The 13317-nt window shown below is 40.3% G+C and overlaps 2 protein-coding genes across 3 annotated transcripts; one reads left to right on the top strand and one right to left on the bottom strand.

Moving 5' to 3' along the window:
* The first annotated feature begins 3564 nt into the window (after window positions 1-3564).
* Window positions 3565-5147, top strand: smim1 (small integral membrane protein 1). Of its 2 annotated transcripts, XM_065247913.2 has the most exons (3): window positions 3565-3647; window positions 4018-4134; window positions 4796-5147. In XM_065247913.2, the coding sequence occupies exons 2-3, from the start codon at window positions 4043-4045 to the stop codon at window positions 4917-4919; spliced, it is 216 nt and encodes a 71-aa protein (XP_065103985.1). In that variant the 5' UTR covers window positions 3565-3647; window positions 4018-4042; the 3' UTR covers window positions 4920-5147. The 2 variants fall into 2 exon arrangements, with proteins under 2 accessions (XP_065103985.1, XP_073672258.1); XM_073816157.1 differs by lacking the exon at window positions 3565-3647 and having other exon boundaries at window positions 3896-4134.
* A 1550-nt stretch (window positions 5148-6697) lies between these two features.
* On the bottom strand, window positions 6698-13264 carry lrrc47 (leucine rich repeat containing 47). The gene is made up of 7 exons (XM_065246852.1): window positions 12655-13264; window positions 12002-12469; window positions 11717-11833; window positions 9562-9677; window positions 9152-9254; window positions 8734-8823; window positions 6698-7064 (listed from the first exon to the last, which is right to left on the bottom strand). The coding sequence occupies exons 1-7, from the start codon at window positions 13258-13260 to the stop codon at window positions 6843-6845; spliced, it is 1722 nt and encodes a 573-aa protein (XP_065102924.1). The 5' UTR covers window positions 13261-13264; the 3' UTR covers window positions 6698-6842.
* Window positions 13265-13317: the final 53 nt, after the last annotated feature.

The following is a 13317-nucleotide window of genomic DNA, read 5'->3' as shown; positions in this document are numbered from 1 at the left end:
GAGGGAGAAAAGATGAGAATGTCATCGAGATACACAAAGACAAATCTGTTAATCATGTCACCCAGCACTTCATTGACCATGGTCTGGAAGACAGCTGGAGCGTTACAAAGACCGAACGGCAGAACGGAATATTCCCAGTGTCCTGAAGGTGTGTTAAAGGCTGTCTTCCACTCATCGCCCTCTCTAATACGTACCAAGTGATAAGCGTTGCGCAGATCTAACTTGGTAAATACGCGCGCTCCCTGTAATAATTCGAATGCTGATGACATTAAAGGCAAGGGGTACTTATTCTTAACAGTAATGTCATTCAGCCCTCGATAATCAATGCACGGACGAAGAGACCCGTCTTTCTTCTTTACAAAGAAAAATCCAGCACCAGCTGGAGACGAGGAGCGGCGAATGAGACCGGCTTTAAGAGCGTCATTAATGTATTTATCCATAGCCTCTCTTTCTGGTTTAGCTAGGGAAAATATACGACCCTTAGGCGGAGAAGTGTTGGGAAGTAGTTTGATCTCGCAATCATACGACCGATGAGGAGGCAGAGAAGTAGCCCGGGACTTACTGAAAACCTGATACAGATCCGAGTACTCCGCCGGGACTCCCGAGAGATCGATAGCCGGAACCTGCGAGACAGAACAAGAGACAAGAGAAGGAGCAGGACCAAGACAAGAAACATAACGAAGACTTCCAAGATAACACAACATTGTTCTGCCAATCAACGTGAGGATTATGTTTGGATAGCCAGTCATGACCTAAAATGACTGGCGATTGTGAATCCTCTAAGATGTAAAATTCGATCTCCTCACGATGATTGCCAGAAACAAACAAACTCACAGGGGGTGTGCGGTGCGTGATCACAGCCATATGCTGGCCCTTCAATGTCCAGGCAGACAAAGGAGAGGAGAGAGGGACGAGTGGAATACCCCAGGACTTGGCCAACCCAGCATCCAAAAGACACTCCTCCGCACCGGAATCCAGCAACGCCTGTGACGGAAAAGAGTTAATAAGAACAGGTAGTGTGGTGCTGCTTACGGGAGATTTAAATGACGATGCGCCCACCGAGACTCCCAGGTTCATCGGCGGGCGTGAGCTTTTACCGGACAGGTGGCCGCCAGATGCCCCGGCTTGCCACAATACAAGCAGAGACCATTAGATAGTCGACGATTTCTCTCCCCAGCAGATAAACGAAACTTGCCCAGCTGCATAGGCTCCTCGGAGGGCGTTTCTGAAGTGATCTCCCCTGGTTCCGACACCCGCTGGTGAAAAGAGCGACGCAGATCTCTCTGCCGATGGCGAGACTCAACCCTCAGGGCCAGATCGATGGCAGCTTCCAGGGACGTGGGTGGCTCCCTCAGTGCAATCTCGTCCTGAATGACCGGTGTAAGACCCTCGAGGAATTGTGCTCTTAATGCAGCGTCGTTCCAGTTGCAGCAAATGGCGAGCGTCTTAAAACGAATAGCAAAATCAGTAACAGAGTCATTACGTTGCCGTAATCTCACCAACTCAGCCGCTGCCATGTCTCCCTTGAGTGAGCGGTCAAACAACTTTAACATCTCCTCCTCCAGAGCCTCGAACGAGAATGTAAAAGGAGCTTTAGCCCCCCAGGCGGCCATACCCCAGTCTCTCGCCCTTCCAGTGAGTAACGTCAGGACATAGGCCACTCTGGAAGTGGATGAAGAAAATCGACGGGGTTGGAGCGCAAAGACGAGAGAGCACTGTTGTAGAAAGGATCTGCAGGTGTTAGGATCGCCATCGTAGGTGGGGGGTGTTGCCGTGTGTGGCTCCCGTTCAAATGAAGCGGCTCCTCCGAATGAGGTTGGGGCTTCATGGTGAGGAGTCACTTTATCCAAACGGTTGCTGAGCTCTTTCAATTGCTCAGACAGGATGCTGAAATCTCTGGCAGCAGCAGACAATAATGACGAATGTTGGTCGATGGCCGCCCCCTGCTGGTGAAGGGTGGTCTGCACCTCCAGGCTTTCTAAACTTGCTGACTCCATTTTTGGCGCGCTCATCTGTCACGAAATGAACTCAGGAGTCAGATGCAAGTTAACAATTTATTTAGAAAATAGAAGATAGGAGAGCAAGTCACTGCTAGATCCACACACGGCACACACCCGTTGACTCACTCTGGTGGAATCACTACTGTGGGAGTGAAGCACTCCCACAGTAGGAGAGAGTGAGTCGGTGCTACACAATAGTCCAGTACAGATCCGAAGGGAGAGAGAGAGCCACCCACGCACTCCGTCGAGAACGCCAGCACAATCACCACACACAACAGAGGGATGATACACGCCGCCCTGAAGGTGGATGACAGGCGGAGATGGAAGATGGAAACTCCAAGTTCTCAGACGGGTAATCCACTGTGAAATCCTGATGTCGTAGAGCCACTCGAAACCACTGGTCACCGCCTAAAAACGAAGGGAACCGGTGGTTCCGAGAAACAACAGTCGTTAGCGTCAATATAATCCACAATGGTAATGAGGTGAACTCCACTCACGGGTGATGATGCAAACCGGAGAGAAAGGGAGACAGCTGGTATACCGCCTAGAGACGAAGCGAACCAGCTGTTGCGAGAGACAAACAAAGTCAATAAATCCAGTACTCCACAAGCGAGCGGCCCGGGCGAAGACGCGCCCCCGAACGCCGAAGCCAAACCTGGGGTAACAGAAGAGAAGACAGAGAACGACTGACAAGACAAGGCAGGGCAGCAGGACTGTGATAAAACAATGCGCGCGCAACGAAGGACAGGACTACGTGCAATATAAAGGAAAAGGTAAACGAGACACCACCGGTGAACAATTACCGAAACAAGGGGGCGGAGTTAGTGAATACATGAGGAACCGGCACCACAGGTAAACAACACACACACACCAGATCAACCAGCCATCGATCACCCAGCAGTCATGACAAATAGGTGCTCTTTAATTGTACAGTTAATTGTTTTGTACCCCTACAATTTAAAGTTCCGTTCTTTCTGTGTTTTTGAAAATTTTATTGTTTTTACAATCCACAATATAACACGTGTTCATGTTTCAGGTGTAAAAAATGCGGTATTTTTCCACACAATTTACTTATCTGTATACCGCTGTTTTCACTTTCCTTAAAACGGGCTGATGTCTTCCTTGTTCTATAAAGTCCTTCCTTCAGAAATACGTATCGAGTTCTGATTGTGTAGTTTGTTTAGTGTGTTGTGATTGGATAGCAGCTTAGCTTGCCGTTAGCTTAGCTGGGGACTGACATATTCCTGTGGCGGAGTTTAGTCAAAAACTGTTCTACTGATGTCCTTAAAGCAGGAAGTAGAGGGCTGTAGTCCAAACCGGCCGTTCGCTGTAGGCTTTAAAGGCGAATCCTGTTAAAGAAAATATATTGCCTGGCAGTGAACTTTGAGCTTTAGCATTTTACAGGTATTATTTATGCAACATTACACACTAACTAGGGTTTAAAAAATGGGATCAGAAAGAACATGACCACATGTGTATCAGTGTATCACATTTACAAGCACAGCAGGAAGTTAGTGATAGGATGTGATTAAAGGTTTACGATTTATTATTGACCTCATGGACCCGCTGCTCTTCAGGACTGACATACATAAATAAGACAAGTGTCAGAAAGACTGATAGACTTTCCAGCTGATATCCTGAGAACCTGTGAGTATTCAAAAATTTCTTCCAGCAACAAACATTTTGCTTATAAAACAGAAAAATCTAATATTGGTTTGTAAAACTAGATGCACTACAATTGTGAAGTAAATGTAAAGTATTGGTTAATTATGTCAATTTTTGCATGTTGGTTTTCACCACAAACTGGACTTCAGTCACTGTGGATGGTGTTGTTTTATTCATTAACTGGATAGTTTTAGTTGCTTTCCAAGATACACTAAACTTGATAACAGAACTTATGGAGTACTCACAGCACACATAGATTAAGATGTAGTCTTAAACTTTCTTGAAATGCTCTTGATGTTCAAGCTTATGTTGAAATAGTGTCCTGAGGCTGTGTTATTTGTTTTCTTTGCAGCTGGTTTCAAAAGAGATCAAGGGAAATGGAATCCAATGAGGCAAGTGTTGAGTACAACCGTTGGAGTGAAGAGAACATAAACATGAAAGTACCCAACTCACAGTCAAGACTGATGGGGTGAGATTCTTTATAGTATCTAGATATTTTGAAAACTAAAAATATACAGTTATACAAACGGTTTATAAATCTTTACGGCTATGAAAGTATACGTACACTGCAAAAAATTATTTTCAAGAAAAAAATAGTAAAAATATCAAAAAATTCTCAAATTAAGATGCTTTTTCTTGATGAGCAAACCGACCCAAAAAAAAATAAGTCTAGTTTTAGACAAAAAATATCAAACTTAAGTGATTTTGTGCATAAAACAATCAAAAAAAGAATTTTTTTTCTCTTGAATTTAGTGTTTTTTTGTTAATTTTTAAGAGATTTTTTTGCTTACCCCATTGGCAGTTTTTTTTTGCTTGTTTTATGCACAAAATCACTTAAATTTGATATTTTTTGTTTAAAAACTAGACTTATTTTCTTGGGTCTTAACTTAATAATTTTTAGATATTTTTTCTGAAAACAAGACAAAAATACTAAGAACATTTTTTCTTGAAAATAATTTTTTTGCAGTGTACTTTACTACTTTACCAGTGGATTACTACTTTACCTTTTGTCTAGTTTAATTCATTATCAAATGTATTTACTCAAATGTATTCTATAAGAGTGTGCAAAATTACTTCCATTTAAATGAATCCATCAGATAAGTAAATTTATCACGTGTTTTGTTATATAGGGTCTATAACAGACTATGCAGCGGACAACTGGGCATCGCTATGAAATTGGCTGCACTTGTGGTTGTCATAGTAGTGATATTCCTGCTTGGATACGTCACAGGATATTATGTTCACCGATGCTGACAAGAAAACTTCATATATATGCACTTGGATCATGAAAACTAAGCACTGCTGTTTGAAATGTATATTATGTCTATCACAACATTGATAGGCTACTTTTTTATGTGCTGGCCTTGTAAACTGCACTTTATGTTCTTTCATTGACAAAATGTTAAATGCTCTCTCATTTGTAAGTCACTTTAAATAAAAGCACCTGCTAAATAAGTAAATGTAAAAATGTACTGTGTACCATTGTATCCCAACAGCTTTATAATAAATAAATAAAATGTAAATTTAAATAAACTTTAAATAAAATACTTTGAAATATCCCCTTTACTTGTCTTACTGTCTCATACCAATGCAATAACAATTCTGTCACTTATGCATTTTGCTATTTTGGCTTTAGTTAACACAATATTTAAAATCAATCCTGTCCATAGATGATCTTAATAGTATCCACATCCTGCTCTTCTAGTTCTTGATCTATAATATCTGCTTCAGATGAAGAAAACAAGTTTGCATTTACTTTGATAATCCACGCTGTGATCCTTTGATCAGTATAATATTCCTCCTCCTGACTCTCTGTCATTTCATCCATTACCTCCTTATTTTCTTTCTTTTGCGAGCTCAGAGAGTCCATCTCAATAGCTGAATCTGAGAGGGGCTGTGCACATCTTCCCTTAAAAACACTGGAACAGTCCTCTGTTCTTTGTTTGTCATTGGCACTAAGGTTACTGGGCTCAACACCCTGTGGTTCTGCTGTGCCCAGAGCTACATGAGTTTTTAGGTTGTCCTGTTTTTGAACTGGGTCTGGTTCCTTCTCAATAAAGACAGCCTGCCCGCTGCAGATTAGCTGGGATGCTGCAGTCGACTGACATCCCTGCTTTTGTCTGCTGAACAATACCCTGTCCATCCTTACGATATTGCCTTTCTTCTCCAACGTCTGCTCCTGACATCCTACATCCAAACTTGCCATGCAAGTTTTTACATTAGACACGGAGTTAGTGGATATTCCTGTGCTGTATATTGGAGGTAGTGAGTTACACTTTGCCGAAGACCTGCCACTGTTTGCTTTAGTTGTCGGCATTAAAACCTTTCGTGGTTTGCTGTTAAGATCTTTGTTTTGATTAAATGTCGCCCATGATGACTTCTTGCCAATAACTTCCAGACAAGGCACAGACGGGCTGGAGACATTCAGTGTTTCCAGCTTGTGAAAATGCTCTTGGACGTTAGGAGCTTTGTTACATCCACTCTTCCATCTTGTTCTGCGGTCCCAAACGTCATACCTCTGAGTCATTTTCATAACTTTTTAAGTGGTCTCAGAAAGAAGGCATTTTATGTGCCTTGTCCAACGAAAACAAATCCTGCTTTTATCTCTTATAGACAGCTCAGACGTACTCTCCTCCTCTTTACATTTCCTAAGGCTGCCAGTCATCCGATCTGTAACCAAACCCCAAGCATTCAGGTGCCCTACAGGCACAAACAAGCAAAGGATGCAAACAATGCTAAAGATCCACATTTTAAAATGGATACATAAAAAATAAAATAATAGTGCATTATGAGGCTTGTAAACCCCCAATTTTTATATTACTGCTGATCCTGACATACTTTATAATAGATCTCTTTGGGGTTAAAAGCCACATTCAAGGACATGATACATAAACTTGATACACAAGAAAATAAGTTTGGTTGGATGAAAACATGGCATGTCACATTTATTTTTAATTGACAATAATGATTTTGATGAATTACGGTTAATAAATCCCTGGACTGAAATTTGGAAAAGAACCCAGTAGACAAAGTGTAATAGATACTTTATTATGGAGTAAATGAGAACCATTCAGTATCACAATTAAATGTTTGATGACAGACAATACTTTATGGAACAAGTTTGGATTTGTTACATTGCAAGAAGCAAGAAAAAAGAAACTAAACAGTGCAATTTTGTTATCGGATGACTGTTAGATTAGTGTTATCCGAAATCAGGTCAGTTTTTGATGGGTAGACCACTTTAAGGTTTCCATCCACATCCACGACCTTCACTTGTAGAACTGTGAGTTCAGAAGATGGCGGATCTTCTGCAGGACAGCTTGGAATCGCATCCGCCTCTTCATCAGAGCCCACGTCCTCCTTCTGCTCGATGGTTAACTTATTCAACTCTGCCATTTTCTGAAACAGAACCAAATGCAAAATGGATAAATATAATATAAATATAAAAGAGTTAAAGAGATACTCCACTTTTTCAAAAATAGGCTCATTTTCAAGCTCTTCTAGAGTTAAACATTTGATTTTTACAGTTTTGGAATCCATTCAGCTGATCTCCGGGTCTGGCGGTACTACTTTTAGCATAGCTTAGCATAATCCATTGAATCTTATTAGGCCATTAGCATCGCGCTCCAAAAAAACTAAAGAGTTTCTATATATTTCCCATTTAAAATCATCATGTACTAAGACCCCTTGGTAACTTTCAATAGCAGGGGACTATTTTCGGGCAGTGCGTAATATCACTACGCCTTCTGCAGCCATGTTACAGCAGCAAAGTCCTTGATAATTACGCCAGAATGAGAGTATAGTTCCTAGCCATATCTGCCTATAAAATTGCAACTTTTAATTTTCTGTTGGTCTTAGTACACGATGTGACTACAGAAGAGTCAAGTGTTTAAATAGGAAAAATATAAAAAATATTTGGTTATTTTCTTGTGTGATGCTAATGGTCTAATCAGATTCAATGGATTATGCTAAGCTATGCTAAAAGTGGTACCACCAGACCCGGAGATCAGCTGTAAAAAACAAATGTTTAACTATAGGGGTGCTGGAAAATTAGCATATTTAAAAAAATGAGTATGCCTTTAAGACTATATAACACATGCATATAACATTCAAATGATAAACATTGTTTATCACGGCAATTTCCTGCTGCATAATCAATCATTGATGTAATCCTTTATTAGTGTCTATTTCAAAGCAGGACAACTGTGAAAACTATTGGCAGATGCAGTTACAATGTGAAACTGCAGATTCTCTTGGCAGCCACAGCAGCTAACAGCATAATTGCTGATGAAAGTCTGAATGCAATGACCTTGATAACAGATTTAATAGCACTGAAAGTGTGATTATCCAGAGAGTCTTATGTTATCTCAGAGTAAAATATTTAGTAGTTATTTGAGCTCCCGTAAAAGAAGGCTGTGCGGAAGCTGAACACGTCATTTGTTTCATGGTAAAAATCTCAGCTGCAATCGAAGCCAAATCCTCGGTTTTACCTTCCATGTCACCATTTTCCATTTAGGTTAAGTGCCTGCTTTACTTTATTGGAGCTTTTGCATGAATCATCAATATAAGTACTGTATCTAACCACTGTAGTATGTTTGAGAGTCATCTATCTATCTAAGTATGGGAATTTTATGCAATTTAGCATTAATTAAACTAATCAGACATTCTTGCTAATAAAGTCAGGTGTACTTGAATTGCAAGTGTATTATGTGCCTTTGTGATACTGTACACCGCGTGCGTGTGTGTGTGTGTCTATGCAAAAAGATGAGCTCATTTCTTCCACAAGGGTATCAGAGTTCAATAGCTTTGTAGTCAAATTGCATCACTAATCTAATCCTGTATTTTTGCAGAACAAAGCCAAATCACTAATTCTTGATGTGATGTATGTAATGCCCATTCATAAAATATTCTACAAGTGGACACAAATAAATGAATGCATGGGAAAACAATGAAGATTTTAAATTTTTGCCATATTTGCATTTTTGCAAAAATAAAAATGATATTTTTCTATTCTATTAATATTTTATACAAAATGACACAATGAGCAAAAAGCATTCAGTGATCTTACTGTTATCAGTGTGTCCATGACGTCTTTACAGATCTGCAGACTGGTGGAGCTTGTCACTTCTAAGAACAGCTCGCGTGTGGTCTTCTTTATCTGCACAGACACAATTATGATACAAAACTACTTAAGACGCATCAAGACGCTGCAACATAGTTGTTTATGCTTATGTGTCAAATATATCATATATTTACATAAACAAACGAATGTATGAATATGGATTTTTTGCTGAAATATTGATTTTCATCTTTATGGATGCAATCACTAACAGATGATGAAATACAGGACATTCCTGGAAATATGCAAGATAACTCTTCTGTTTGACACCGGATAAGGAAGTCATAAAAATACATAAAATCAGCACTTAAGACAATATACTGCTGATAATTCCTTAAGATATAACCTCATAATTTATGTGGATTACCTTCGTCTTATCACTGTTTGTGATTGGTGGGAATGAGATCACATGATCTTCTGCATCAACCAGACAGGGATAAAGATCCTTTCCATCAAGGAGTTGAAGGTATCTGTAATATAATTAAAAGACACAAAGCAGGATTACGTCAATAAAGCTGTAATGAATCCATTAAAGGTTAGTATTTGCACTTAGTGTTATGTGCAGCCCGTGTAATTACGTGGATGAAGTTACATCAATTAAGCACGACAACAAGTTAAATATCTGACAAATGAGGGATATTTCTCGGATCATTTAGAGAGGGCAGAGAAGGTAAACAATACGGTAAAATTATTTCAATCATTAAAATTTTAATAACTCATGTCAGCATTAATACTTTATAATCAATGACAAAGAATAACAAGAATTTAATTTCTCACTTGTGAAGTCCTGAAACATTTTGTCGTTTTTTCTGTTTCCTTTGCTCATCTGCTTCCTGCTGGAGTTGCTTCAGAAGATCAGCTGCCTTGATCTCCTTACGACCCAGAGGAACTATCTACATACACATCAAAGGGAATGAAACATTATTACAAAATCCAATGTGGCATCGGAGGCAGTAGCTGAATTCATTGTCAACACAGAGGACAACAAAAGCCAGATAACGACCGTTCATTCATTATTTAAAACTAAGGATTAAAGACTTCATCACTTCATTTGTGTCATTAATCATCCAGTGGGGCTTTGAAACCAGATTCCTGCCATGCATAAACTGTGTGTACAACACTTATTAAATATTTATTGTTTTTTCTCAGTTTAACTGTTATGTAACCAGTGAAGGTGCTCTGATTGATGAGTTATATAACAAGCTGGAAGGCCTATTATGCAGTGCAGAGTCAGAAAACTGCTATGAATGTAAAATATCAAGAATATTTAAAGATGTCAGGGAACTCTTATAGAACTATTATAAGTTTAACATATGCTTTCCTAATGTTTTCAGATTAAAGTGTTCTAAACATGTCTCTCTCCTTAAATTCTTATCAAGTTGTCTATATGTTATGTTATGGTAATGTATGGTATGTTACGGTAACATATGGTACATTATGGCAATGCATGTCATGCTACGTTATGGCAATGCATGGTATTCTACGTTACGGCAAGGCATAGCATGCTACGTTACGGCAGCGCATGCCATGCTACGTTAAAGAGTAACTAAACCCCTGGTCAGAGCCTGACTCCACCCACTGGCAATATTTGAAAAATGCAAGAAAAGTGGGCAGATCCCAAGGAGATACAGGGGACGAACTAAGTGTGTGATGAGATTGTAACAAGGGCGTGGTGATCTTGAACCTGCTTACGTCACGAGTCATTTTTGGACCCAACATCCAATAGGAAAATTCAACTGCAGTAGCCACCGTTCAACCTGAAGAGGGCAGCACTCAGACGTTTTTACACCATATATTGTAGTATTGAAACACTTTATATCCAAATGTCAAAAAACTAACTAAAATCAATGAACAGCACCAATACAGCCCCATTCTTACAGATCATTAACTAAAAAAAGTTGGTTTAGGGTTTAGTTACGCTTTAAGGCAACGCATGCCATGCTACGTTACGGCAACGCATGGCATTCTAGGTTACGGCAACGCATGCCATGCCACGTTAGGGCAAAGAATGCCATGCCACGTTACGGCAACTCATTGCATGCCACGTTACGGCAACGCAAGGCGTGCTCCGTTACGGCAACGCAAGGGATGCTACGTTATGGCAAGGCGTGCTACATTATGGCAACGCAAGGCGTGCTACATTATGGCAACGCAAGGCGTGCTACGTTATGGCAACGCATGGCATGCTGCGTTATAGGGCTACACGATTATGACAAAAATCATAATTGTTAATTATTCACATTGATATTGTGGTCGCGATTATTCTTGACATCCAAAACTAAGTAAAATACTCAAAATAACAAAAAATTACGGGAGTTATGTTGTTAGTAAAAAAATCCAGAACAAATGGCTAAAGGACACGTCAACTTATCTATTTTTAAATCTCGGATTCACTTCTGTATTAGATGTCCAAAAATACTACTGAAACGCACATAAATGAGCACAAATGGACAGCTGTAATTGAGGCTTTTGGGGATTATGTAATAGTTTCATCCATAATTGTAATCCGTATTAGTTTTCGAAAAATTGTGCAGCCCTCCTACATTATGGCAACACATGGCACGTTACGTTATGGTAACACATGGCATCTTACGTCATGGCAAGCTACATTATGGCAACGCATGACTTGTTACGTTATGGTAACGTATGGCTTGTTACACTATGGTAACGCATGCCTTTTTACACTATGGCAACGCATGGCTTGTTAAGTTATTGCAACGCACAGCAAGTTACATTATGGCACTGCATGGCATATTACAGTAAGTCAACGCATGGCATACTACATTATGGCAACGCATGGCTTATATGTTACGGCAACCCATGGCAGTTCTCTAGGCATAGCATATCTTTTAACATGGCCAGAATAAACCTTTCCATGATCTCATATATACTCAAACATGTACACAAGCACACAAAAGAGATAGACTCATACACTCATTGTATGTGGCGGTCTGACATCATACAAAAGAGGAGCTTTCACCAAGCCGAGGTCATGAGTCGCTATAGTTGCAGTCGTCCTTTTGGCACATATCTCATCATGAAGTTTGGTCTAAAAACAGATTTAAAAGAGGACACTAAATCAGCAAAAAATTAAATGCATTAACATTATATATTAACACACAAAAAAGGAACTAAAAGGTCATTTGTATACAAATACAAAAATCTGAAGTAATAAAACTGAAATGACTTTAAGTCTCTCATTTTAAACTTTCCCCACCTGAGCAACCAAAAATCTTTTGAGGGCATTCCCTTGTCTGAGATTCATGCCCTTCACAATGCAACACACAATGTATGGGCGTACGTCTTTGACACCTGGGGAAACTTTCACCGTAACAGCCGTAGGTGCTTCAGACAGGTGCAAAACTCTCACTACCATACGATTAAGCTCATCCACTTCTTCTACTTCTCCTTTGCCCTTCTTCTTTCCAGCACTTTTCTTCTTTGAGGCGTTACGTCCGGCATCCACCTTCTCACCTGCCTCTCCTTCCTGCTGCTTGCCTTTTCCTTTCCCCCTTCCGCCTGCCCTCAGGTAGTCCAACACAGATTTGGTCTGGCAGCCATTCACCATCTTCTCAAGCCTCTTGTCCTTCAGCTTGTTGCCTTTAAAATTGATCTCCTTCAGCTTGGAGCAATCGGCCAGCTCTGATGGGAGCTCCTGGAGCTTGTTGCTGGAGAGATCCAAAACCTGAAATGAGAAACAGTGAGGGTTCATAAGAATCCCACAATGCTGAGTTAAATCGATAACACAACACTTACACTGATTAAAATGACTTACATTTCATATAAAATTTTGATAACTATACAAATTCAGTCAGACATAGTACAAATTAATTTCCATGGTAATTTTTGCCCAAGTACTCATGAACGCACCTTGAGAGCTGACAAGTTGTGAACCTCACTGCTCAAATCCTCTATTACGTTTTCTGATGCAATGATGCTGCTAAGAAGCTCCAGCTTGGAGGACCACAAATCCTCAGGGAGCCGTGAGAGCGCATTTTTGGATACATTGATGCTGGCGAGTTTCACACACCTGCTGAGACCCTCAGGCAGAGCCGTGATGCTGTTACAGCTTACGTTTAAAGTGTTGAGCTCGCTCAGCCCACAGATCTCCTCGGGCAAAACCTGCAGCTGGTTGACAGACAAATCCAAGACTTTGATCGTCTTCAGATCACCGATGGTTCTCGGAACAGACGTGAGTTTGTTCCTGCAGAGGATCAGACTCTGTAGATGAGACAGATCTTTGATGCTTTCATTGATCTCATGTAGACTGGGACACTGACTGATCTCCAGGTAGTTTAAAAGCGCGAGGGAATAAAGTCGCGGGTGAATCCCGCCGCAACCCTGGATCTTTTGGTCAACAGCTGATCCTTGAAGTACCAGCTCACGTCTGTTTTCTTTTTCTGCCTTTTCTATTTCAGGCCAAACATTCAGTGAGGTATTCTCTTCAGCCATGCCGTACAACGCAACCCGGAACATGGACGCAACACAACCCGGAAGAGCTTAAAATATATATTTTTGAAAAAATATATATAT

This window comes from Paramisgurnus dabryanus, chromosome 11 (assembly GCF_030506205.2).
Source record: "Paramisgurnus dabryanus chromosome 11, PD_genome_1.1, whole genome shotgun sequence".
In the NCBI taxonomy this organism is placed as follows: domain Eukaryota; kingdom Metazoa; phylum Chordata; class Actinopteri; order Cypriniformes; family Cobitidae; genus Paramisgurnus; species Paramisgurnus dabryanus.
The sequence above is the reverse complement of the archived record's forward strand: the minus strand, read 5'-3'. Positions and strand labels throughout refer to the sequence as shown.